Raw genomic sequence first — 26,571 nt, 5'->3', positions numbered from 1 at the left:
GAATGCTCCTATAATTACAGTACTTAAGGAACATAAATTTCATCCTCTAGTCTTTGATTAAAAACACATTTTCAGAGAAGAAGCAGGGATATGTGCTTCTTGAGCCCTTGTTTGTTACCACAAGACACAGAGGAAACCATATGATGGATTAGAAGGTTCTAGATGATAGGAACGAGTGGGTATTGGCAATTCTCATTCCACTGCCTCTATGGCAATCTCCTAAATCCTCCTGAAAACCAACCCTCATCTGTGTGTGTGTCTGAGCCTCAGCCTGAAGTGTCACTGCACCACCTTGCATGGCATTCTCTCTCCCATTCACACAAAGATCTGCAGAGGGTGAAGTAAATGGATACAGCTACACATACAAACAGATGAGCCCAATGCAGCTGCCTGACCTGCAGTGCCCTCTCTCTCCCTGCTGCCCACATCACCCGGGAGTCCAGGAGAGCAGAAGTGCAGCCACAATATGTCCATGATGCCCACAGCTTTCATCTCTCTCTCCCCAGTATGGGCTCTGGTGGTGGTGATATAATTCTTACTCCAATGAACAAAGACCACATTTTACTAAGCCCACAGGATATATGATCTACGAGCAAAGACCCTGAAGCCAGGTGGCCTGAGTGTGATTTAGGGCAGGTTGTTAACTTCTTTGAGCCACAGTTTGCTTATAAAAAGGGATAATGGTCATAGGACCTACTTCATAGGGTTATCATGAAAATAAAAAGAGTTGGTAATGAAAAATACTAAGAATAGGGCCTGGCACTTTACTCGCTATATAAAAGTTTATTGTACAGCCTGACCAGTGTGGTCAGTGTTAAGCGTTGAACCATGAATCAGGAGGTCAGGGTTCCATTCCCAGGCAGGGCACAAGCTGGGGTTTCAGGCCCAATCCCCAGTAGGGGCTATGCAGGAAGCAGCCAATTAATGATTCTCTCTCATTATTGATGTTTCTGTCTCTCACTCTCCCTTCCTCTCTCTGAAATCAATAAAAACATTTTTTTTTTAATTGAGGAGACACTATGGGTTATATAACTTGTCTATGTTCACACATCTAGTTAGTGATGATATTGAATTCCAGAGCTCATACTTTTAACCATGTATATGTAACGCATATACCAATATTGTGTGTGTGTATGAGAGAGAGAAAAAGAGGAGGAGAGGGAGAGGGAGGGAGGGAGGGAGAGAAAGGGAGAGAAAGGGGGGGAGAGAGAGAGAGAGGGAGGCAGACAAGGCTAGTTGGGTGGGAGTTAATGTTTCCTTGGTGGAAAAAAATTTAGTGAAATTAACAAATAAGTTTCCTTTCAGAACCTTAGTTGAGGTCACAGGTTGTCACCACAAATGCCTACGGGCTGGCAGGTCACAGGAAGGAGGGAAGCAGAATGGTGTGAATGGTGGGACGGTCACCCTGTGGGTCAGCAAACCACAGGGAGAGGAGGGGCCTCAGCCAACCAGAACGCACAGACGGCTGCAAAGGAGAAAATGGGCTCAAAGATGCTGCAGCTGCTGGTCTTTTCAATAGAAAATGCAGTCGGAACTTTTTCCTAAAGACTATAGCTGTGATAGCACATTTGTAGGCCTCATATCAACATCCAGGTTAGGGCTTTTCGTTTAGACAAGACTCTGTTCTTGGTTAAAAATGATAGAAACACCAACTAACCTTGGATTATGACTGCTGAAAGGTATAAAATCCAAAGTCATCACACACACACACACACACACACACACACACACACACACACACACCACCAAAAAAACACACAACAAAAAGCAGAATACAAAGTAACTGACTGATATTCAGAAATTACCCTGAACCAAGTGCCTCTGCCTTAAACAAAATGACAGAAATTTGTACAAAAATATAGCCCTCCATTCATGCTGCAGAGATGAAACTGTTTTCTCCTTCTGAGACGGGACTCTTAGGAGAGACGTCAGGGACCTCTTACCAGATAAACTCCCGGCAGTGGGAGCAGTAGGTGGGCTGCCGCAGGTACGTGGCCATGAACTTGTGTCCATTGATCTGGTGGACTCGCCTTCGCATAGCCCTTTGGCGCTTCCTGGTAAAATGTTTGAAGATTCGGTCTCTCTGGAGAGTGGCTGCATGACAAAAGAAAGGGGAAAATGTGTAATGAATCTACCTGCACTTGATGTTCGAGCAAGTTTGATAGTCCAAAATACTCCCTAAATTATTTTTTTTCTTTTTTCAAGATGCAAAACACCTTAGAAAATCATCATGCTTTTCTAGTGACCTTTAGACTTTTAATTTTTAAGGTCAGACCTATGTGACCCCTGAGATTCCCGCTGCCTGGTTACAGCTGCCTTTCTGGGGTCAGTCTCCCCGGCACAGACCACGGGCTTCCCAAGGTCCCGATGCTCCAGTTTGTGCAGCAGCCCCGGTCCCGCTGTCTGGGACTCAGTCCATCGAATGGGTGCAACTAGTGGCTGGTGAAACAGGGTTTCTCATATTCGGCTTTCATTGTGGGGTCCTTACAAACTGAGTGAGGGAACTGCTCACAGCACACTGAGAGAGCTGCCCCAAAGCATCAGTCCCAACACCACCTCTGCCAACTGGGAATAAGTAGAAATTAACCTGGAATAGGTGCAAAGTTCATTTTCTAACCTCACATTTTAAAAATAGTGCCTCCTAATTTAAGACTGAAAACAATGCACCATCAAAAGACAGTAAATGATGTCTCCCACATAATGATACTAGAACTTTTCCAAAATAGATAGACTTGTGATTAATAAAATGAAAATGACGTCTTCAATACTGCTTTTAAATTCACCACTGATGCAAAGGAAAATGAAGGAATCATATAAGAATAAGTTGCTTATAAATTTTTAAACCTGGAAGAAATCGATTTCTATGAAAATACAAATTACCAAAATGTACTGAAGAAGAGCTAAATAAACCAAGCAGACTGATTTTGGGGGAAGAAATGGAGAAAGTTTTCTAAGGGCTGCCTCTCAAACACCATCCAGGCCCAGATGGTTTCACGGGGGAATTGTTTTACGGCTTCAAGGACAAGATCGTGTTTAAACTGGTTTCAGGAGAGAGAAAGAAGGAAAGAGCCCAATTTTAGAGGAAATTGGGAGACAACACTAGGAATAAAAGATATAATTAATATAGTCTAAGATATAATAGAAAAAAAAGAAATCAAGTTTAATCATCATTTTTTTATGTCATGGATCCTTTAAAGAATCCGTGACGCTGATGGATCCCTTATCAGAATGAAGCTTTCTAATCTAAGAAACTAAGATACATAAGATTGCAAAGAAAATCAAGTATCAAAATATATTTTAAGTGAAATAGAATAATAAATGCGCTTCCTTTACAAATTAAATACTTAGTGGCAGACGTGGTCATTATAATAATTTTGAGGTAGTGATATGGATAAACTGCATTTCATAATATCTGTGAAAATTGTAACATAATATGGAAATAATCTGTGACTTCTATTGTTACAACAGAAGCACAGCTAATAGCACTGTGGTTTGTTTATAAGTGGAAGAAAATGCTAATTTACATTATAGGTGAAAAAAATTTTTTTTCTCATCAAGTTTCTAGACCATCTAAATTCCAATTATGGGCCCCAGTAAAAGTACCCCCTCCCCCTTCTGCTTATATATCAAGCTCGCTCATAAATATGATGCAGGGGTCGTCCTTATGGAAGTTTGTGTAACTACAAAGTGAATAGAAAAGAAAAACACTAAGAAAATATTGCTGAGTATTGTCATGTTATGGGGTCTTTACTTTCCTATTCTTTTATAATTAGTCCCCAACACAAATATTCCTTTCCACTTAATAGCAGCATTTTTTCCTGCCCATCACACTGGCCCCTCAGTTTAATGTATGCGACAGACATCTTAATATGTAATATAAACTAACTGCAAAGTAAAGTTGAAAATCTTGCATAAGTTGACGAATTTTCATGCAGCTTAGGGAAAGTGATGTTTGAGAATCCGCGCCCAAAGCCAATGGCAGGTAAAGGCTCTGGCAGAGGTAAACCAGTTAAAACTGAACAAAAGACATTTGATACACAATGTGACATGATAGGCATTTTAAGAGTAAATAATTTGAATGCCGACATATAAGAAAAGACCCCTGAGAAATAATGATGCCTCAAACACTTGTTAAAAAGATCCTATTTACAACTGTACTATAAAAATTGAAAATAAAATAGGGAATATTCTGACATAATGAATTTGTCTGAAAAAATATTTTATTTTAAAAATTAGAGCCTAGAGAAAAATAACAAAATTTGTTTAATATAATACTTTCATAATTTTAGTTTCATTTTTCAAACCCCTTCTTCCGCTTCTTAACTATTAACAAAACTTAGTCCTCAGTTTGAAGGATTCATTTTATGTAGACTTTGCCCAGTAGCAATTACACCTAGATAACTGGAAATTTCTACTATTCAGCATTAACTTAGAAAAACCACGTGACCAAGTGTGAATTTTCCCAGGAGCATAACAATGAGTGTATTAGAAAATCCATTATTACATCTTACTGTAGTAGCAGGTGAAAGGAAATAAGTATGACCATTTCAATAGAGGTTGAAAAAAAACCACACCCACCACCACAAACCTTTAGAAAAGTAAGACTAGAAGATAAACCAGGAAGTGCTTTCCTCATAGGTTTTTCCAAGGACTGGATGAAGTAATGCATTCAAAGTGTTTAGCACAGAACTAGGCATAGGACCCTTGAACAGAATGTGTTTAGGGCATAGACACCCCCTACCCCATGTAGTCAAAAATCCATGTATAACTTTTCACTCCTCCAAAAACTTAACTACTAATAGCCTACTGTTGACTACAAGTCTTACCAATAACATTAACAGTCAATTAATGTTCTGTTATATGTATTATATAGTGTATTCTTACAATAAAGCTAGAGAAAAAATATTAAGAAAATCATAAAAAAGAGAAAATAGATTTACAGTATTTATTGAAAAAAAATTCACTTATTAGTGAACCCACACAGTTCAAACCTGTGTTGTTCAAGGGTCAACCATCATCTTTTTGGGCATGCATTAGACAATACCTGTTAATGTCTTACATACACATTTCTTTTCATTTAGCAATTTAACGTAATACATTTTTTCCTATAAAGAATATCAGAAAACAAGAATATACCCTATATACATATAATTGCTACATTCTTTCTAACAGTAAAAAGTAGGGTTTTCACAAGAATCTCAAAGAATGAAATGTAGAAATAGCCAAAATAAATTAGGCTAAGACACCAATGCCTTCAGAGGGTCTAGCCAAAATCATGCCTGCTTCAGTTTTTTGGTGTGTGTGTGTGTGTGTGTGTGTGTGTGTGTGTGTGTAAAATCTTCAGCAAGCAATCTAATTACTTCTATTCTCAGGTTTTGCTTCTGTCTAAAGAAGATAAAACAGACCCCTGCCCTCAGCCCTTCACCCCTGTGGAGATAGTGTCACAATCAATATTCCTGCGAGATTCTTACAATTTTAGATGAAGGTTACATAGGAAGAGTCCCTCCATTGTACTGCTCTCTTCCACAATAGCCATGTAGGAACCCCAAAATGAACAGATTTTAAGGTTCCCTTGTGGCAGATGATAAAAATTGGCCCCATGGTATCACCCTATCTAGCTTATGTTATCACCAACCTGAGATCCCAGTGCTGACCAGTATAAAACTTGTATTGAATTACTCAACATATCACATCTAGATGCAAATTAAATCCTCCCTAGGGGTCTAATTACCGAGAATTTATTTATTTAATCCCTTAATACTATAAAGACTGGTTAAAAGGTCAGCTCACTTGCATTTTTAATATTTCATAAATAGAATTCTTCCCCCCATCCCCCTCAACAACTATTACCATAGCAATGTCATTCCCTAGGAATTTTCCTGGTGATTTCTTATAGCCAGAAGGACTTGGGAAGAAACTGCTTATAGCTGTAGGCACTCCCTTCATGCCTCCGCCACTGCCTGTCACCCCGCCTGGTTGCCCTTCCCTAGTTATGTTTCTTAACTAGTTCAATTAAACTTACTTTATCTGCCTCGGAGCCTAAGTAGCCTCACCCAATTCCTGAATCAAGGTGACATGATCCCTCCCCCCTTTGTTCCCATGGTAACCTGGGAGTGCACCTCAATCTTTTCTCTTATCCCCACAACACTGGGGACTGTGTCCCTTTCACCTCTGTATCCCAGGTGCCTCACTAGCACCTCACACATGGCCATTGTAACTAATCGCTCTTCCCCTTTTCTGTGCGTCTTCTTTTGTACTTGGGCCTCTTTTTGTTTAAAAAGCAAACACACTCATGCATGTGCTCTCACACACCTGGGAATTTGCAAGACATCTGGTCATTTAAGAAACCTATGGCTTCCTCTGACACGGTCCTCTTGGTTGACGCCATGAACAGGAAGAGAGAGCTTTCATACTGCACGATGTTCCCGAGTGCAGACTCAACCCTCTTCACCGCGTTCACAGTGTGCAATGCGAGCTTCCTCATCGCTTGCACCCTCCTGTTGACTTGGGCCTGGGTTAAAAGGACTACAAAGGCAGTTTAATCCCGGTTTGCCTTAAACCAACTGGGGCTTTGAGAACTTGCAGGTCACATGTTAGTTGAACATGTCAGGCAACCCTAACATGCTTTGCAGCCAAAACTTGCATCACGACTTCTGTTTTGCTCCTGAGGCGCTCAACGCCTCTAAGTCAATAGGAAGCTGGCTCGGTGCCCCAGCGTGGAAACGCATTCCAGCCACCAGGGGCACTCGGCCTGGAGCCCTGACCTGGGTTGGTTTTCACAAGCCATCCCACCAACAGAGTGGAGAACAATTACGTCAGGTATAATGAAGATGAACTATTTTGAAATAAATTCTATTTCATAAAAAAAAAAAATGATTGTCATCCCATACATTCTTTTGAAGAACTTTACAATACACGGGATTTGGAGCCACCAAAATACCCCAGGGTATGTTTTTATTGCAAAAATTTTGCGGGACTTAAACTTGTGTTGCTAACATGAAGCTTTGCAGGGGAGGAATGTCTCTGAAGTCTCTATAAAACTGCTTTAACTTTATCTCAAAGAAACAGTCATAGCATTCTTAAGTCTTTTTGTAGGTCCCTGCACTGAAGGCTTTGCATTCCAGCAGAAGTCAATGCAAGCACTTCTGAAAAATTCTGATGGGAGCCAAAAGCACAGATCATAGCCCCTCACTTTCCAGTGACGGTGAGCAAATTAAATCAGAGAAGGAAAATCTATGACATGGCACTTTTTAATGTACAGAATCACTGATATAAAACACATAAAGGAAATAACTTGCATTCGGCATCAAATGTGACTGAACTTTAAGCTGACCTTGCTTCATTGCAAAGGCTCTGAGGTTTACTCCCAACCGTGGCTTGTCTTTTAGGGGCCAAGATGGTGGCGGTCAAGGGCACAGGATCCAGAGCCAGACATGAACCCTGCTTCTCCCCATTATAAACTGAGTGATCTTGGGCAAGTGGTTTAATCTCCTATGCTTCAGTTTCCTCATTGCTCGCACATGAAGGGCAAGAGAACCCTCCTCACAGGGCCATTCTGAGGACTTGCTAAAACCTGTAGCGTAATTAGATAAGCACCTGGCAGGTAGCAACTAAGTGTTACCTATTATAACAGTTGTTAAATCCCTACTTCCAACTATCACAGAGGTCTAGGTATAGGAGGAATTTTTAATTCAACCACCTCATTGCCTAGAAGAGAAATCAATACTTAGGAAACCATTACCCAGAGAAGTTGAACACCATGGCCAAGGTTCACCCAGCTAGCTAGTGCCAGAATGACAAGTACACCCCACTCTTGTTTTATCCCAAGGCTCTGGGTAACATCGCACTGTACTTTGTCCTTTATTAACACTGGGTCTCCTGGAAAGTAATACATTTTCTGGTGAGGAAACAGAAACTAACAGGAAGGTTAAGAGAGGTCAAGCAGCCAATGATAGAAGTGGGGACGCCAGACTCTATTTACTATTGTTGAAGGACTGCGTTATGCTATCAAATGTCTTTTTTTCTTCTTCCTGAGATATTGGTTTTATCATCTGTGCACATGGGAGGGAATAACTGTGAGAAAAGCAAACAGGAAAACCTTAGAGTTGACCGAAAGTTAGTCGTCAAAAAAGAACCAGAAAGCATTATGTTGTTTATGTGTCCAACATATATCCCTGAAAGGGTAATGAGATATGATAGGGAGATAATTTTGCTATTGTCATCAAACCCACGAATAAGCAACCATCTGATTACAGAATTGTGTGCATAAAGAATGGTGCATAACAATTTAAACTTAGATGATTCCTGTCTGAGACAATAATGATATAAACAGAGGAAGATTTGGACATGCATTAAGCAAATATGTAACTTACATGAGTCTTTACAACAAGTACAACACAACCAGGGGGTGAGAGCATTTAGTGGGTGTTGAGTGATGAGAGAATCACAGGAGTGGCATACCCAGTCCTCTGATTAAGTAAGAAAGACTTCATAAATGGGCTGAGATTAGCAGCTGCTTAGAAAAGAAGAAGACTTATTGAACCAGTCACAAAGTTTGCACCAGTCACAAAGGTTGCAACAAAGGGTGTCAATGTTTTAAAAAGGGCAAGCAACCCACCCACCCCCCAATGGCACTGAGTAGTACTGACTCTCCTCTGGTTTTTGAAAAGAGTTTAAACACATGACTCTTAATAATTTCCAAATTCAGACAGAGTGATTAGCCGCAGTATATTATGAGACCTGACTCTACAGGAGCTATACACAGATGTTTATCCGGGACGTGGCTCCCTCTGAGGAAGCTAAGCCTACATAAATACCTACTACCATGCCAACAAATGAGGATGACCATCGTGGGCACAGGCAGGAGAGAAAAATAATGTGTTACTAGACTGACCCTCTTGAATAGGATGCATGGCTCATCGCACCATGAAAGCCGATCCCATCCTCACACATCACTCCAACCATCTCTGTCAGCAGAAAGATCAGAACAGAGCCTGGATCCAAGTGACCAAAGTTCCATCAAGAGCCAAGAAAAGGCCTCTCACGCCACTGTTATCTTCTTCACCTCTGGTACTTGAGTCCTGTTCAAAGTACAAACTCTCTCTTTCTAGTCCTTAAAGAAAGAGACCTTGGCTCCAACAACATCTGGTTGCTCTCACTACAATTTCTCCTTTACCAGCTCTTCTCTTCCACCCAACCTTCATTGTGTATCCCCGGGTTCTTTGTACATCATTCTCCTGGTCTGTATGGATGCTCATTTATCTCCTCAGAGATCTCATATGTTCTCTTGGCTTCTAAGAATTGGCTGTACACTGAGGACTCCCAAATCTGTGGCTCTAGCTCTGGCTTCTAACTACTAAACTTATTTCTAAGTAGCTTCTCAGCATCTCTCCAAGATATTCTTAAGTTACCTAAAACTTGACATTTTTAGGCTGAACCTGCTTCCCACTCTTCAACCCACTCTTTCTTCTAGATAGTAATACCACTATCATTAGAGTCACCCAGGAAAAAAGCTTAAGAGATATCTCCAGATCCTTCCTCTTCACCCACAACGAATCATTAATTTCTACTAAACCTACCATGATCTGACTGGATCCCTCTTCCCCATGCTCAGTGGGTACAGTTAATGCATTCTTTCTCCTCTCATTTGAACTATGTAATAATTTTGCTCCTGCGTAAGTTTGCTCCCCTCTGCAATCCACCCTTCAGTCATCCAGTTATGTTTATGAAATAGGATTGGATCATGTCATACTCTTAGTAGGCGGCTTCCCTGCAACAGTCTATGTGAGTCTCCTGCATGGAAGTCAGGCTTCCTGTAGTTGTCCTATTTGAACCATAGGGAGGTAATAGGGGCAGATTTCCCCCAAAGGGTGGTGTTTCCACTGTCCAACATCTGAGGGAAAGTTGAGTCCTCAGAGAGCCAATGACTTTTAGGGAGGGCCTTGGTCAGGTGAGAGACTAGCCTTTCCCCCGCGTCCTCACTCTCTGGAGTCTGAATTTGAGGCTCCAGGAATGAGGTGTCTTCAAGGCCCTGCAAAGGCAGGCTGAGGTAGGCTAGCAGTAAACCCAGGAGTGATGGCACACAGAGAATATGTTAACCATCCTTTGTTAAGAGAGACCATCCAGTGCATATTATTCTGTGTACAGTTCAGTTTTTGCTGTTAAGCCTAGTTTACATGGTCCAGCCAGGCATGAGCTCTGCTTCAGAGAGAGCATTGAAGGGGAGCCACCACCCTCTGGGGGCTATCATGGTAAAGAGAGGGTCCTAGTGAAAATGAGACCCCCCAGAGGAAAGTGACCTGGGCTACAAGGTCTAGCCACATTGCCTAGGTGGAAGGTCTCCCTGTTGTCAACCTTGGAGGACCAGGGGTCCTTTAATAAAGAAGCCAGGAGATCTTACACTCCTCTACTAAGTCTGTTCAGTAGATAGCCATGGCTCTCAGGATCCCATCTCCTCCCTTTTATCCTGCCATAAGACTGGGCTCCTGTGGGGATCTCAAGGAGTTGGTAGAGCATCCTCAAGGGACAAGGAAACTGAGCCATATATTCTCTAGCTCCCATCTGTCATTAGTTGATGGCTGCTTCAGGGGAGGGGGTATTAGTTCTCCCCTATTTCCAGCTTTCCTTTGTAATCTGAGAAAATATGAGAAGGGCATCCATGTCATCTGTCATAGAATAACTTTATACTCACCCTGGTCCTGATTTCTTATTTATATTTTGCTACTACATATATTTCCTAACAAGCTGCTTCAAACTCTTTTTGGAATGACGTCAAGTATAGAGAGAAAATTCTTACAATAATAATCTTCAACTAGTATTGTGCCTACTCCTCTCTCTGCACACATCTTTTAATGACAGAAATTCCCTCTTGTTCCTTAAGATTAAAAGCAAGAATCCTACAATTCCCTTTACATAACTGGTGAGAATTTCTACTCTGCTGTGTGATTCTATAAATATTTAATTTCCCGCCACTGGTTTCATCCATCAATAGAACCCCAGCTGCCACTTCTTCATTCTTCAGTTTTTTAGAATGAAAATTAAACATTGCTCAGTGGATCATAACCACCAGCTTTCAGGATGCAGAGGAAACGTGTTTCTGTGCCATCAGACTTGGATTGGATCATTACTCTCACTCTCATCCTCACTACCTGGAAAAGGCCTCAAAATGGCATTATCTTCGACTCCAAGCTTACGTTAGAGAAGGTGTCTTTGTTTTATATGCTTTAAAATGGAAGCATTTTCCAATTATCTAGCTATTTTTTCTCTCCTTCATTACTAAGTTTAAATGGGGAGAAAATGTCCCACTCATGGTATCTCCTGCCCCCGCAATAAACCTTTGAACTTAATGTAAGAGAACAATGAGGACATAATATGGTTTCAACTGGCAGAGCAGAGGCAACATGTAAAATGTCACTTTTTGCTCTTTTGTTGTTGTTTTTCACAAAGGTGACATATGATCACTATAGAAAACTCAAATGACACAGAAAAATTATAAAGAAAAAGTTGCTTTTTAAGAAGCATCTTAAATCTTCCTATAATTTGAATCACTTTGAATATTTTGGTGAACATGCCAAATATATATACACTGTATAGCTATACAATTTTACATAGTGTCAGACTCTATTTTCCCAACACATCTTCCCATAATTTTTAAGCATTTTATTTTTTAGAACAGTTTTAGGTTTACAATGAAATTGAGGAGGAACAGATTCTCATATACCCTCTTCACTACACATGCACAGCCTCCCCCATTATCATCATCACTCACCAGAATGGTACATTAAGAAGGATGAACCTACACTGACATATCATATCACCCAGAGTCTAGAGCAGTGGTTCTCAACCTTTCTAATGCCGCGACCCTTTAATACAGTTCCTCCAACCATAAAATTATTTTTGTGACCCCCAACCATAAAATTATTTTTGTTGCTACTTCATAACTGTAATTTTGCTACTGTTAATGAATTGTAATGTAAATATCTGTGTTTTCCGATGGTCTTAGGCGACCCTGCTAGCAGTTCTCAACCTGTGGGTCACGACTAATATCCACAGGTTGAGAACCGCTGTTGTAGAGCCTAAGATGATTGGAAAACACAGATATTTACATTATGATTCATTAACAGTAGCAAAATTACAGTTATGAAGTAGCAACGAAAATAATTTTATGGTTGGGGGTCACCACAACATGAGGAACTGTATTAAAGGGTCGCGGCATTAGAAAGGTTGAGAACCACTGGTCTAGAGTTTACCTTAGGGTTCTTTCTTGGTGCTGTATATTTTATGGGTTTGGACAAGTGTGAAATTATATATACCCATCATTGTAATATCATACAGAGTATTTTTACTACTTAAAAATCCTCTGTGCTTTGCCTATTCATTTCCTCCCCTCCCCCCCCACACACACATCCTGAAACCATAGAACTTTTTACTGTCTCCATAGTTTTGCCTTTCTTAGGGTGTCATATAGTTGGAATCATATAGTAAGTAGCCTTCTCAGATTGGCTTCTTTCACTTACTAATATGCATTAAGGTTCTCCTTGACTTTTCATGGCTTGATTGTTCATTTCTTTTTAGCGCTGTATAGCACTGCATTGTCCAGATGTACCTCAGTTTGTTTATCCTTTCACCTCCTGACAAGTATCCTGGTTGCTTCCAAGTTTTGGCAATTATGAATAAAGCTGCTGTAAACATCTGTGTGCAGGTTTTAGTATGGACGTAAGTTTTTCATATCTTTTAAAAAGTTGCTATTTCTGTTTTTATAGCACTTATTACTAACGTTACCATTTAACCACCATTTCTTATAAAATAAATATATATCACGACTAACTTATAAGTAAACTAACAGCATTAGCATATCATCTCTGTGAAAGTAGGATTTTCCTATTTGAAATATCTGTATTTTTTTCTCACTCACTGGAAGCTTAGGGACTGCTCTTTCCACCCCAGCCTCCAAGTTCAGGTTAGTCTTCCTTCCTCACAAAAAAAAAAAAAAAAAAAGATTCTTATACAAACAACCTGTCCAACCAAAATCTTTTCCAGATAAACATGTGTTTCCTGCTGAGAACTGAAAGAATCCTGCCCCTGAATTTGGCCAATTCCATTTCCCTTTCCATTTTTTTCTCTTTTCCACTAGTAGATTTCTAAGGTCCCTTCTAAGCTCTCAAGTTCTGATTTTACAATTTTAGAAAAACCTTGCAGGATATTAGCCACGAGGAATATGATGCCCAATCATTTCCTTCTCCAACTACATGGCTGGAATGAAAGCAATGCTGCCTCCCTCATGTTGCTGATTCAACATGACTTTTAAAACTTCGGCGCCACTGCTTGTTGTAAACAGACTAATTCAAAACCTAGTGCTGAAGGTAAAATACCTTTATCACTTAACCAAATTTCCTGCAACACTGATGCAAGGGCTTTGAACCTCAGCCAACTTTTTATGGTAGTTTTTTTTAAAAAAAAGGCAAAGAGACAGCTACTTTAATCAGATGTAATTTATATCATATGGTCACTTCCTGTCAGGGGCTAACAATTTAGAAGCACTTATCTTGGCTACCAGTTAGTTTTGTTTATTTGTTTGTTTGTTTTTTATGATTGCATTATGCTTTAAATTAAACAGGAACAAATTTAATTTAAAAGAGATGAAGAAATTAAACTTGCTTCTTTTAAGAACAGTGTAAACAAAGCTTTGGTGTTGACCAGGGTTGAAAATTCTGATGAAAGTAGATTCTGGATTAGCAATGAATCTGGTGTCGCTATCCCTGTGCTACCAGAAAGAGAAAATTCCACTAGTCAAGGACAAATGAATTCTTTTTTCTTAAAATCCATTCAAAGGGCTTTATCACTATGAATAACCAGTCTACATCCTTGAATATGAGTTCATAGTTTTCTAGGAAAAGCAGATGTATATAATACTCGAAATAGCTGGATAAGGTGTAACAAATGCCTCCATCTTCTGAAGTATTTAGTACCAGCTCAACACACCACATTAACAAAAATCCAGATATTTTAGTCTAAATTTAGAGGTTTATTATAATTTAGTAAACATGTAGTCTACACAATATTTCAACAAACTGCTAGGGTTCCCACTGAAAAACGAAGAGCAACAGACCTCTCAACCCTAAGCTCTTATTCAATTCACAAATAATTTGGGTATAAGTAGATAGATACTCAGCCCCATTTTGGACACTAAATAGCAGGTTCTCTTTTGCTATGACCTTGGTCACCATATAGGATCTAAGCACACTCAACCTCTTTCTTCCCTCTCCATCATATGTTTATTCAACCAACAGGTTTTGAACATTTATTAAGTGCTGGACATTGGGATGGGTTCAGTGGTGAAGAAGATACAGTCATGCCCTCAACAACTGAAAGTCTAATGTTGGAGGAAGATTGTAAATGGCTATTATTATGCATGGTATCAATTTCCATAGGAGTGTGGAAAGGTATGAGCCTTACCAAGGTGTGGGGAATCATGGATGGCTTATCTTGAGAAGGACAATAAAGCTACAGTTTTCAAAACCAGTGAAGGGGAGGTGGATCAGAAAAAAATGGAAAAGAATATTGCAGGAGAAAACTGAATGTACCAATTTCCAGAGTTAAGAGAATATAAGGTTCAAGGAACTCCTATATTCACCTTCTCTCCTGGTTACTTTAACATCTCATAACTGCCCCATCATCATCCAATACTTATCAAATGCCTACTGTTTACTAGGGTCAAGAACAACAAGCAATAGGGTAACAATACTCCAAGAAGATTCTCAAATCATTATTGGAGTACAGGAAGAAACGACTGGACCTCTCGTTTGCTGGTTTCTCTCATTCTTCATTTCACTTCTGTGGATAATTTATAGTGTGTAGAACATGTATAGTACTACATATGTATAAAACTTACAAGGAAATATACATATACGTATGCTCAACTATTCACTGATATCTGCATGATCAAAAATGTTTGGAGGCCACTAATTAGATGGGCTTACATTCTAGTTGGAGAAACAAACTATAAAGAGATGAAAAGTACCAAGCAGCGAAGCTAAGTGCTCTCTGCAGGTGCTGGAGGAGTAAGGGGCAGGGAAAGATTCCTGAATGCTGGGGTGGTTGTGAAAGGCTCCATGGCAGAGAATGGCATTTAACTTAGGCCTTGATGGAAGAATATAACTTAGACCAAGTAGAAAGTTTAGAGAGGACATTCTACCTGCAAAGCATGACATAAATTCAGGCACATGGGTATTGGGGAACGATGAGAAAACCCGCTTGTCTAATACAACAGGTTCTCACAAAACAGCAGGACTATAGTGGGAATCCTGGAGAAGACAATGGGGACAGGACAGAGGACATCTTCAATATCAGGCTAAGAAATTGTACTTTATCTTGTGGACAGTAGGGAACCTGGAAAGGTCATGTATTCTGTCCCATGACAAGCTTTCTCTAGTAATGAAAAAAACTGAGCTAAATAGTCAGTGAAGTTCCCTTCTAACTCATAAGAGTTTATGTTACCAGTGAAACCAGCTTTCAAGAATGAGGGCAAGCCTGGCTGGTGTTGCTCAGTGGTTGAGCATTGACCTATCCAGGAGTCATGGTTCGATTCCCGGCTAGGGAACATGCCCAGGTTGTGGACTTTATCCCCAGTGTGGGGCATGCAGGAGGCAGCCGATCAATGATTCTCATCCTTGATGTTTCTATCTCTCTCTCTTCCTCTCCCTTCCTCTCTGAAATAAATAAAAAATATATATTTTAAAAAAAAGAATAAGTGCAAAAGAAAGGTATTTCAGAAAACTGAGATAGTTCACTAAATACCACCATGAAATAAACTTCTAAAGGATGTATTTCAAGAAGGAGGAAAATGATCCTCAAAGAAAGGTCTGAACTACAGAAGAAAATGGTGAGTAAAATCATTATAAACATGTTGGTAAAAATTAACAAACAATGATGGAATAAGTAAGTAATAATGTCTAGTTAATGGTGCTTCAAAAGAAAAATAAAAGGACATCTATGATACCAACCAATTGCACATGAGTCACAAGGAAGGTGACTAGAGTTATAGCATTCTAAGATCCTTGTTTGCTCAGTAGGAGGATAGAGTAGTGACTAACTTCAGATTTGTTACATAGACATGTTAAAATTCCAAGGATAGCCACTTAAAAAAATAAAGATTTTATCACCCAACTTGGAAGAAAGAGGAAAATGTAGTTGGTAGAGATGGTGATGGGGAGAATCTTAATCAACTTATATATAAAACTACTTGCTGTTTATAAGACACAAACCTAAAACAGGTGGGAAAAAAAAGAGAAAATTCAAGAATAAAAGAAGACAAATACTAACCAAAAGAAATGCAGTGTAACCACATTAGTGTCAGATTAAATACACCATTAAAAAAAAATAGAATTACTAGAAGTGAAAAGAAGTGAGCATATGATGATAAAAGGTTTGTTTCATCAGGAGAATATAATAATGTACTTGCCTATGTCTAATAGCATAGATTTAAAAGAAATGAATAATTAGCATTTACTGATTATATAAACACTAGAGGCCCGGTGCACAGATTTGTGCACCAGTGGGGTCCCTCGGCCTGGCCTGTGCCCTCTCACAATCTGAGGTTCGGCCCAATCCCTGCAGGCCATATAAGATCTTTGGTTAATTTCTTCCCACCCTCCCCTCTCCTCCCTTCCCTCTGAGATTCATCAGTCTGTTCCATGTTTCCATGCCTATTCATTGAGCGTCTGCCCCCTGGTGGTCAGTGCGTGTCATAGCTACTGGTCAACGGTTGGTCACTTAGGCTTTTATATATATAGATTGTTCACTGCAGAGCTGAGTAGTATGATAGGATTATGTTCTCTTCTCTATGCGTCCACGCTGGACCACTCTAAAGAAAATATTCCAAATTTCAAGCTCAAATACATTCTCTATTCCTTTATTCCATCAGTTGTTCAAAATCATATTATGGTTGGCATCTACTTTCCACTCATGGAGATGTGTTTTCATTTCTCTTGGGCAGACATCTAAGAGAGAAATTGTTGCATCCTACAGTAGATTTATATTTCGCCCTGAAAGAAACTGCCGGGCCATTTTTCCACATGGCTGTGCCATTTTCCACTCCCACCAATAATATGAAGAGTTCTAGTGCTCCACAGTCTCATAAACATTTGTGGTTGTTCTTTTTAATTTTAGCCATTCTAGTGGTATCTTCCTGTGGCTTTAATTTGAATTTCCCCACTGCCTAATAGTGTTCAGCATGTTTTCATGAGCTTATTGGCCCTTAATAATTTTTTTGAGAAAAGACTGTTCAAATCTTTCACCCATTTTTTAAAAACTGAGTTGTCTTCCATTTGTACCATGATTTTTCTGGTGCAGATGTTTATTTTGGGAGAGAAGTTAGCAATTGTTTTTCCTGTTGAGAAAAGAAACATATGCCTCTACTATCAATTCCATGGAATTCGCCTGAGAACTCTCTGCCCAAGATTGTGTCCAGATTGAAAAAAACAAAGAAGGTTCCAGAAACGTTAGGACTCATGTTTACTTTTTATAACAGCCTAGAGAAAAGGGGAGAGGAAGGGAGAAGAAAATCTGGATTTATATGCTTTAAAATTCTATGTATATAATATTACTCTGGCCAAAAGTAGAGAAAATCACACTTTGGCCAAGTTTTTATACCATCTCTAGCTTAGTAACACAATTCAGTTACGTTTTAATATTTTTAAATTTTGATAAAATAACCCAGATTACATGCATTCTACTTCATCTCCATTTACAATTCTTAGCACACACGCAGAGATTTTTTCCCTGGCCACTTCAGAATGGGTCTTGTTAACATCACTGTCAAGTTCTTTATTAACTGAAATGCATTTGATTTTAGCAACTGTCACTGCAACTAGTCAGGTATGGCATAGTTCATGGGGTGGGCAAAAGTAGGTTTACAATTGTGAGTATGTGAAACACAGAGTTTATTCGTGTATTATTAATTTGTATTTTTCCATAGGAACGACTGTAATCCTACGTTTGCCCACCGGTGTATTCCAGGATTCCCTGAGGCTCTGAAAGCATCAGCAATGGGTGTGACTGCTCACCTCCTCCTTTATCGGAAATAGCATCCTCAGCTATTGTACAGACTAATAAAATAAAAAAAATCCTCAAATCCATCTTTGATCACAAAGATAAAAAACAATGGATGTGAGCATGCCCTCTAGCTGTAAACCAGTTCTAAACCTTCACCATTTGCCCTGGAGAAACAGAGTGCTGACACAGCTCTACAGGTTTCTACTGGAGCTGTTGCGCAAAGTTTACAAATCGGTTCCTCAGTGTGACATAGTGATTCTGATGGCAGACACCTAATAAGCGTCTGTGTTCTTTCTGGCCTTCAGGTCTACTTTTGCTCAGTTCCATGTTTGCATGGGATGAGGAGATAGCAGCCAGTTTCTCTTGATCTATAAGGAATGAAACTTTTCGTGTTTCCCTCTATTCTCCATTATAAAACTGGCAATCATTGTAAAACGCTTTAATGGTAAGAAGTTGTTTTCTCTTGCGTTAATTGTGCTTCCTTTAAGAACTTATTTTTAATCTTTAGGTTTGAAGGTGGAACCCAAGATAAGTGTGAGATGTGAACTATGACATTCAGAATCCTTTAAACCATCTTTGAAAAAAAAAGAAAAAATTATTACTATTGAAAGTTTGATCCATCTCCACCTCCCCTCCAAAATGGGGTCATTTTAAAGAGACATTTGCAAAACAGACTAAAGTATTACTATTATTATGTTTTATCCTACCTGAAGGTATTTTTTATTGATTTTTAGAGAAAGAAGAAGGGAAAGGGAGAGAGAGAAACATCAATGTGAGAAACATCAATGTGAGAGACAAACATTGATCGGTTGCTTCCCATATATGCCCCAACTGGGGATCAAACCTGCAACCTGAGCATGTGCCCTGATCAGGAACTGAACCTTCGACCCTTCAGTATACTGGAGGACTCTCCACCAATTGAGCCACATTGGCCAGGGCAAGACAAAATTATTTTAACTTTTATAGGCAATGACTGAACTCAAAATCAAACCAGTGGGGAATATTTTCTGTGACTGATGGACCCAGAAATTTGCCACTTGCCAAAAATAAGAGCTCCCACTAACACAAATGAAGCATTTTTATTGTTTACTCTGAGTGCCAGGTTAATGTTCTGTTGATGGGAATAATGTGGCTCAATTCTGCAACAACTCATTTTTGGTAAGGACTTACAACACACAGTTGTGGCCTCAAATTAGAGAATAAACAGGCTCAGTAATTCTGAGCCTCAGGCTGTAACCCAGAAACACAGTGGGGATTTGGGAGGAGAGCCACACGCCTGCTCTGGTGAATGCATGCATTTCCCCATTACAATTTGTCTCTCAACCACTCTGGTAAACTGCATTCCTGAAGCAATAACTCATGAGAGATGAAAGGGTCAAATTTCCTCAAACAAAACTTTCCGCATTTTCTTGTAGTTGTACGAGAACATTACTCTGTGAACACAAGGCCAGGGTACTTTAGCTTCAGACGAAGACGGTAGGTAAAAGACCCTGAAGAGAAACGATTTTTCAACAAGCTATAACCTTCCACTTGAAACTGTGTAAATCGTAGTAATGACAGAAGACTCTTCTTCCAGCATTTGTGGCAAACTCTAAACCAAACAAGAATCTTCATGGGAAACCTCTTAGACTTCCTTGGGGCAAAATTACCATCTAAGACTATAAAGAAAAGATCCTGGATCAAAGGGTTATTAAGAAGTGACACCTCTGATGAAAACATTCCTAACGAGGCTGTCTGCCCAGACTTGTGAACAAGCTAAGAATTTTGTGTCAGCAATGACAGGGTCGGTGTGAACGGAAACCTTGATTCTAGAGCATGTGTCTGGTAGTTTGAGCGCTATGTTTTGGATTAATAACGAAAGAAATCATAGTTCTGATTTTTAGAAAATGTTTTCATTGAAGGCACTGACGAACACTGCACAACAGGGGATGTGACAGCTTGGTGCTGTGTGCAGAGCACGGGCACACAGACAGGCAGGGACATGAAAACATTCCTCCCTATGAAAAGGCCAATCGAAACTGTCCCAGGATGCACCTGGTTCTGCTTTCCACTGACCTGGAACTCGAGTGTGGCCAGGGCTCTCCAAAAAGAGGCGTGGAGGGTTATTATCTTACATTCAGAAATTCATGGCTTTGATGAGGTGAATGAAGTGATGGACAATGTCAACAGACTTCCAAAGAGCTGACGCATCCCAGCCTTTCATTTATGGCCCTTCCAGGTTAACAACCATGGCCCCCTACACCAATCTGTGCTCCCAACTGGTGTCCTGGCCACTCAGGGCCCTTCCTCCTGCCGGACTCTGCCCAGGTCATTCCTCTCACCAGGATTGGCTTTTCACCTTCCCAAAGCCAATCCTCATAAAAGTGCTTTCTCACTGAAGGGTCTGCAGAACCCTCCAGCTAACAGAACTCTCCCCTTTTCTTCCTCGTTATCTCTGCACAGATCTTCTGCTCTTCTGCGCACAACACTGCATTTAGCCTTCACGGTCTTGCACAGCCATTCGATTGCTTGTGTATGTTTGCCTTTTACCTCAAGTAGACCAAAGATTTCTTGGGGGCTAGAGCTAAATTTTACAGTTTTGTGTCCTCTCGGGATCTGTCATTAACTAATGTGGAGCACCCATTAGCGGTATCCTTGAGAATTTATACTAATAAGCAACTGAAATTTATATTTTACAAAATGCAAGTTAAAGATCTTTATTCCCATTTCCTGGTCTTTAGGATGCTGGGGTTCAATGGGACTGCCTGCTTCTCAAAAGCCATTGCAATGTGGCAGCTGTGAGGTAGGTATCTGTCAAAGGGCCTGGGCTCAGAGTCATCTGGAAGCTTTAATTTAGATACCAACACTACTTTCATACATAAATTTAGGCAACTTCTTTCATTAAATCCAGCATTTGCAGCATAGCAAATCCAGACTGGGCACACTGTTATAAAATACGGTTTCTAAGTATGACTAAGAGAAAGTGTGTGGGTGTACATGTGTACACATTCATGTACACACATATGCAATGCCCAGGACTCATTAAGCTCACTGTCTATTGTAGTATTTCTACTGTGGACGAAAGGGACCACATGCTAACCTGACCAGCTCAGGGAAGGCCTGCATGGCGGTCTTGCAAACTCAGAGACCTAAAGTAACCACAAAGGATGGTCTGAAATTAAAACTTTAACTAAAAGCAGTTATGGTGGGTAGTTACATCCTAGGCCAGTGGTCGGCAAACTCATTAGTCAACAGAGCAGCAAACCGCGGCCGCGTGAGGCTCGCAAGCCGCAGTTTGCCGACCACTGTCCTAGGCTGATATCTTCCCTGACAAGGTCAACCTTTACCTTAACTGAGCCTATCTGTCTTTTTGCATCTATGATAACATATCCTTGAAATGTCTGGGTAACTTGTAACTTCCCTTTTGCCCTTTTTCCGGACCCCTTGGGGCACAACCTAATGTGCCTGGGCGCCAGGACAGACAACACAAATTCCTTCATTGTTATATCATGTTAATTGGTGACTGTTGGCTATCCTGCACCCGCCTAAGTATGTGTCTATCATTTTACTTTTTATCTAATCCCAGAGGTCCCCCCACCCCCGTTTTGCCTTCTCCTGCCTCTCTAATCTATCACCAATGAATTTCATGTAACCCACCTATGTCCCCTTCTTTGATTGCAATGTATAAAAATAGATGAAAAAAAACCGCCATTCTCTGGAGCATTACCCCAATCCATAGAGATACTGCTTCCTGGCAATTGTCAACAGTTTGGCTCAAATAAACTCACAAAAATTCTTTACAGGTTTGAATGTTTTTACACTACTTATTAAAAAGTGGAGATTCCCAAACTCTCTTTCAAACTAAATCAGAATATCTGGGGTGGGGGCCAATAATCTGTATTTATTTATTTTTTTAAATATATATTTTATTGATTTTTTACAGAGAGGAAGGGAGAGGGATAGATAGTTAGAAACATCGATGAGAGAGAAACATCGATCAGCTGCCTCCTGCACACCCCCTACTGGGGATGTGCTTGCAACCAAGGTACATGCCCTTGACCGGAATCGAACCTGGGACCCTTGAGTCCACAGGCCGATGCTCTATCCACTGAGCCAAACCGGTTAGGGCCCAATAATCTGCATTTAAACTCTGAGACCCAGTGGTCTTGCAGGAAGGACACACAGTACATAGACAGTAAAAATGCAAAAGCAATTGTTGCCGTAGCCCTAGTCTGCACATTCAGGGTGCATTGAGTCCAGAGGAGGGAGCCGGACAGTGTGGGGAGTCTGGAGCCCATGCAGAGGAGGTGATGCCTGAACTGCATCTGAAGCTGGAGCAGTACCTACTGTTTCAGGGGGAGAAGCAGGAAGAACCGGAAATACCCAAGTTAAGGCCTTTTTGAACAATTCACACCCTGCCAGGCCCCTATTTAAAAACCATTTAGTGGCTGCCTTTGGGCCACAGTGTAGGGGTGGGGGGGGGAGGAAGGAAGGAAGGAAGAAAGGGAGGGAGGAAGGGAGGGAGGGAGGGGAAGGGGGAAGGAAAGGAAGGAAGGGAGGGAGGGGAAGGAAGGAAGGAAGGGAGGGAGGGAGGGAGGGAGGGAGGGAGGGAGGGAGGGAGGGAAAGAAAAGAAAAGAAGAGAAAAGGAAAGAAAAGAGAAAAGAAGTATAAAAGAATGTGCCACATGCAGCACGTGCAACTGGTTTACTGCTGCTGGAACTACAGTGAGAATAACGGGCCAGTGGGAGATGATATTTAAAAGGAAGGTTAATATCAGAGCTGGACAGGAAGAAGGAGCGTGAGCCTTCCCAGATCACAGAAAGGCACTGAGAAGTTTCTCTGTTATTAGATTCCCTAAATTCTTTCAAGATAAGGCCAAGAGAGAACCTAGGTCATAAGGGCTGGTTTGTGATGATTAAAGGAGAGAATACACGTAAGAACAATGCAGCCCTGGCTGGTGTGGCTGAGCATCATCCCATGCACTGAGAGGTCATGGGTTTGATTCCCAGTCAGGGCACATGTCCGGGTTGTGGACTCGATTCCCAGTAGGGGGCGGCAGGAGGCAACCAATGGATGTTTCTCTCTATATATATTCTCCCTTCCTCTCTCTCTAAAGTCAATAAATACATATTTTTCAAAAGAACAATACATACATTATAAAGTATAAATGTGAGACTATTGCCCTAGTTGGGTTGGCTCAGTAGATAGAGTGTTGGCCTACGGACTGAAGGGTGGCGGGTTCGATTCTGGTCAAGAGCACATACCTCAGTTGCAAGCTCAATCTCCAGTCTGGTAGGGTCTCATGTAGGAGGCAACCAATCAATGTGTCTCTCTCACATCGATGTTTCTCTCTGTCCCTCCCGACCCTTCCACTCTCTCTAAAAATCAATGGAAAAAATATCCTCAGGTAAAGATTAACAACAACAAAAATAATATTTTCTATGGCTCCTAGCTATTAAATCCATTCAGTCTTACAGTGTTTAGTTTTCATATCCCTATCAGCATTACCTAAAACTGGTTGCATATTTTGGTGACAAAAGTGTAGGCTCAGGAAATGCAGTCACTTATTAGGACACTTTGGGGAAGAAAGCATCCTGGGGACATGCCCCTTTCAAAACAAACCAACTATATTCCTGGTCACTCATCAAACCACCCACTTAATAATGTCAACTATAAGCTAGCATATCCGTGGTAACCTTTGTTGAGCCTCTGTTTTCAGCTCAATGGTTTGTATACTTATCTGATAGCAATGATCCACACCAGAGACTTAAATAAATCCAACTGATTTCACACCTTAAGCACAGGCTATAAACCTTTTCTCCAAATATTCTTACAGCGAGCTTCCCCAACTTGGGCCAGAGGGGGATGTGGGGTCTCCGGTTCCCTACTCAAGTCATCCCCCTGAGCTCCTCCTCTCCTCCAGCCATGGCAGGGGCAACGGGAGAAAGGAGGGGGACAAAGGAGCACGAAGTGGCTCTTATCAGCCTCTTCCAGGAATTCTAAGCAAACCTCTGCAGGACTCCCGAGGCATTTGTGGGAGTGGTGATTCTCAGAAGGGCTGGAGACCCACAGATGGACACACAGATACAATGAGTCTGTTCACGCCTCTGCTCCCAAGCCTAACTGCAATGGCCATGTGATCTTTGGAGGAACAAAACAGTTGCTCTAAGGTCCATGCCTCTTCCCACAGCTGAGAGTAACTTTCTCAGTGGTATTATTTTTTTATACCAACTGACCCCACATACCTGGGGTACAGTGTCTGCCTGTAGGACAGGCTCCCACAATACTTTCATCAGCCTGGTTAGAGAGGAAACGGCGGGGGTGGCATGTGCCAAGCTCCTAGAGTCCCCCATCAATGCTCAGGGTGACAGGGGAGAGGAGACAAGGTCGGGCTTCCTGAGCGAGAGGCGTGCGGTCACTCACACACACATGTACAGAAGCACATGTTACTCCCTCAGGACAAAGGGCAGAAGTATAATAATCCATCCGATGAGTTCAAACGACTATGGTTAAAACTGGGATCCAGCTGGCATCTGACTGCAAGAGGCTGCAGGCACTGGCCCACCCTTGGAGCCCCCACCAGCAGGGCCAGTTCTGCTGAGTCTCATGGAAGCGGGGGTTCACACAGACATGGTGGGCTCTGTTATTGGGCTAAGAGCCACAAGCCTTCAGGTGGCGTCTCTGGCAAAACAGGGCAAAATTGGGATAGCCAAACCCTAATGCATAAGGAGTTATATGAACATCACCCAACCCTCTCTATTCCCTTATTCTACACATACAAGTACTCGCGCAAGTACACCTGCAAACACATACAGAACTGCTCAGTGTGCATTTGGGTTCAAAAGACTTAATGGGTTTATCTAATTTTAGCTGTTTTGCTATCTTTGTAACCAGTTCCTATGTTCCAGATTTTTAAAACGATACTCCCCCCCGCCCCCCCCCTCACCCTCAGGATGGTACGTCTGTGTAGCCAGAGCTCCACATCAGTTCCTCAAACACCACCAGTGAGGCTCAGGGGCCTGGGCAGGAGTTTAATCCCTCCTCCAAAGCATAGATAGGTAGATAGGTCCCTTCCTTTTTAAAAACCAGTTTTATATACTGTACTGGAGGCCCGGTGCACGACATTCGTGCACTGCGGGGGCTGGGGGGGGGGGTGGTCCCTCAGCCTGGCCTGCGTCCTCTCACAGTCTGGGACTCTCGCAGTCTGGGACCCCTTGGGGGATATCTGCCTGCAGGTTTAGGCTCACTCCCCACAGACCTAAGCTGGCAGGCGGACATCTCCCAAGGGGTCCTTAGCGCTACCTCGGAAGCGGGAGAGGCTCCCACCACCGCCGCTGCGCTCTCCAGCAGTAAGCCTGGCTTCTGGCTGAATGGCACTCCCCCTGTGGGAGCGCACTGACCACCAGGGGGCAGCTCCTGCATTGAGTGTCTGCCCCCTGGTGGTCAGTGTGCGTCATAGCAACCGGTTGTTCTGCCATTCGATTGATTTGCATATTAGCCTTTTATTACATAGGATTGCATTGGTTCTCAGTGAGGTGTGATTCTGGCCCCGAGGGGACATTTGGCAATATCTGGGGACATTTTGGGTTGTCACCACTGGAGTGAGAATTGCAACTGGTATATAGATTATAGAGACCAGGAATGCTGCTGAACATCCTACAACGCACAGAACAGCCCGAGGACAAAGATTTCTCAGTTCTGGATACCCATAGGACTGAAGCTGAGAAACCCTGTGGTATTTGGATTCTGTAGATTTCATTGCGGGGTGCGGGGAGGAGGAGAGTATTTTGTTGTTTAAAAATAAATTGGAAAACTTTCTGCTCTAGGACACCTGCCTGCACCCAAACTATGGAACAACATGAAAAAGACTCTTGTATTGAGCTTCAAAGTCCTATGATAGTACAGATTTTTTAAAATTTCCGTAATAGGTCTTTTGGAAAATCTCTAGCTGCTATAAAGAGCTGAGACCTTGCCTTTTTATTTTTTTCCTATTAAACATGGGGTGGGAATCAAGGTGCTGTAGCCACCTAGCAGGACATAATGCAAAACTCCTACTGAGCCGGCGTAGAATCTAAATGACTTCAACCAAAGCGGGAGATCAGATGGAAGCAGAGGGCTTGTCCTGATGGGAAGCCACGGGTGTTGGTCTCATAGAGATCAACTCCATCAGTCAGGCAGAGAGCCAGAAGTTAAATATATTGTTTCTTTTAGGAAGGAAAGTGAACAATGGCCTCTTCGTTTGAAACCACCATGGGAATTTAGGAAAGGGCAGAGCATAATTCCCAGGATGGAAAATGGCCCGGCCTTCAGCATTAACATCCTTGTTCTTCTGGGAGAGCCTTCAAGAGATTTTCAATCATGGCTGGTGACTCTCTATTTATAAATTCCAATGCAAAACCCAGAGACTAAGAGGTATCTTTTTATGCCAAGCAAAGGAATAATTCTGTTCCTGGAGCCAAGGGAAGAAATGCAGCTGCCCAACATGTCACGAAGGCTTCCTGCTACTCTGAGGTTTCTGAGACATCTCTCAGAAAAAGAAA

General features: G+C 41.4%; 1 protein-coding gene across 1 annotated transcript in view; it reads right to left on the bottom strand.

The window, feature by feature from the left end:
- Window positions 1-26,571, bottom strand: part of PRKCH (protein kinase C eta) — a 219,408-nt gene that overhangs the window by 97,118 nt on the left and 95,719 nt on the right. The window contains exon 3 of the mRNA XM_079768547.1: window positions 1,944-2,094. Coding sequence (XP_079624673.1) covers window positions 1,944-2,094 — 151 coding nt within the window. The remainder of the gene's footprint in view (window positions 1-1,943; window positions 2,095-26,571) is intronic.

Source organism: Cnephaeus nilssonii, assembly GCF_951640355.1.
Source record: "Cnephaeus nilssonii genome assembly, chromosome: 4".
In the NCBI taxonomy this organism is placed as follows: Eukaryota; Metazoa; Chordata; class Mammalia; order Chiroptera; family Vespertilionidae; genus Cnephaeus; species Cnephaeus nilssonii.
The sequence above is the reverse complement of the archived record's forward strand: the minus strand, read 5'-3'. Positions and strand labels throughout refer to the sequence as shown.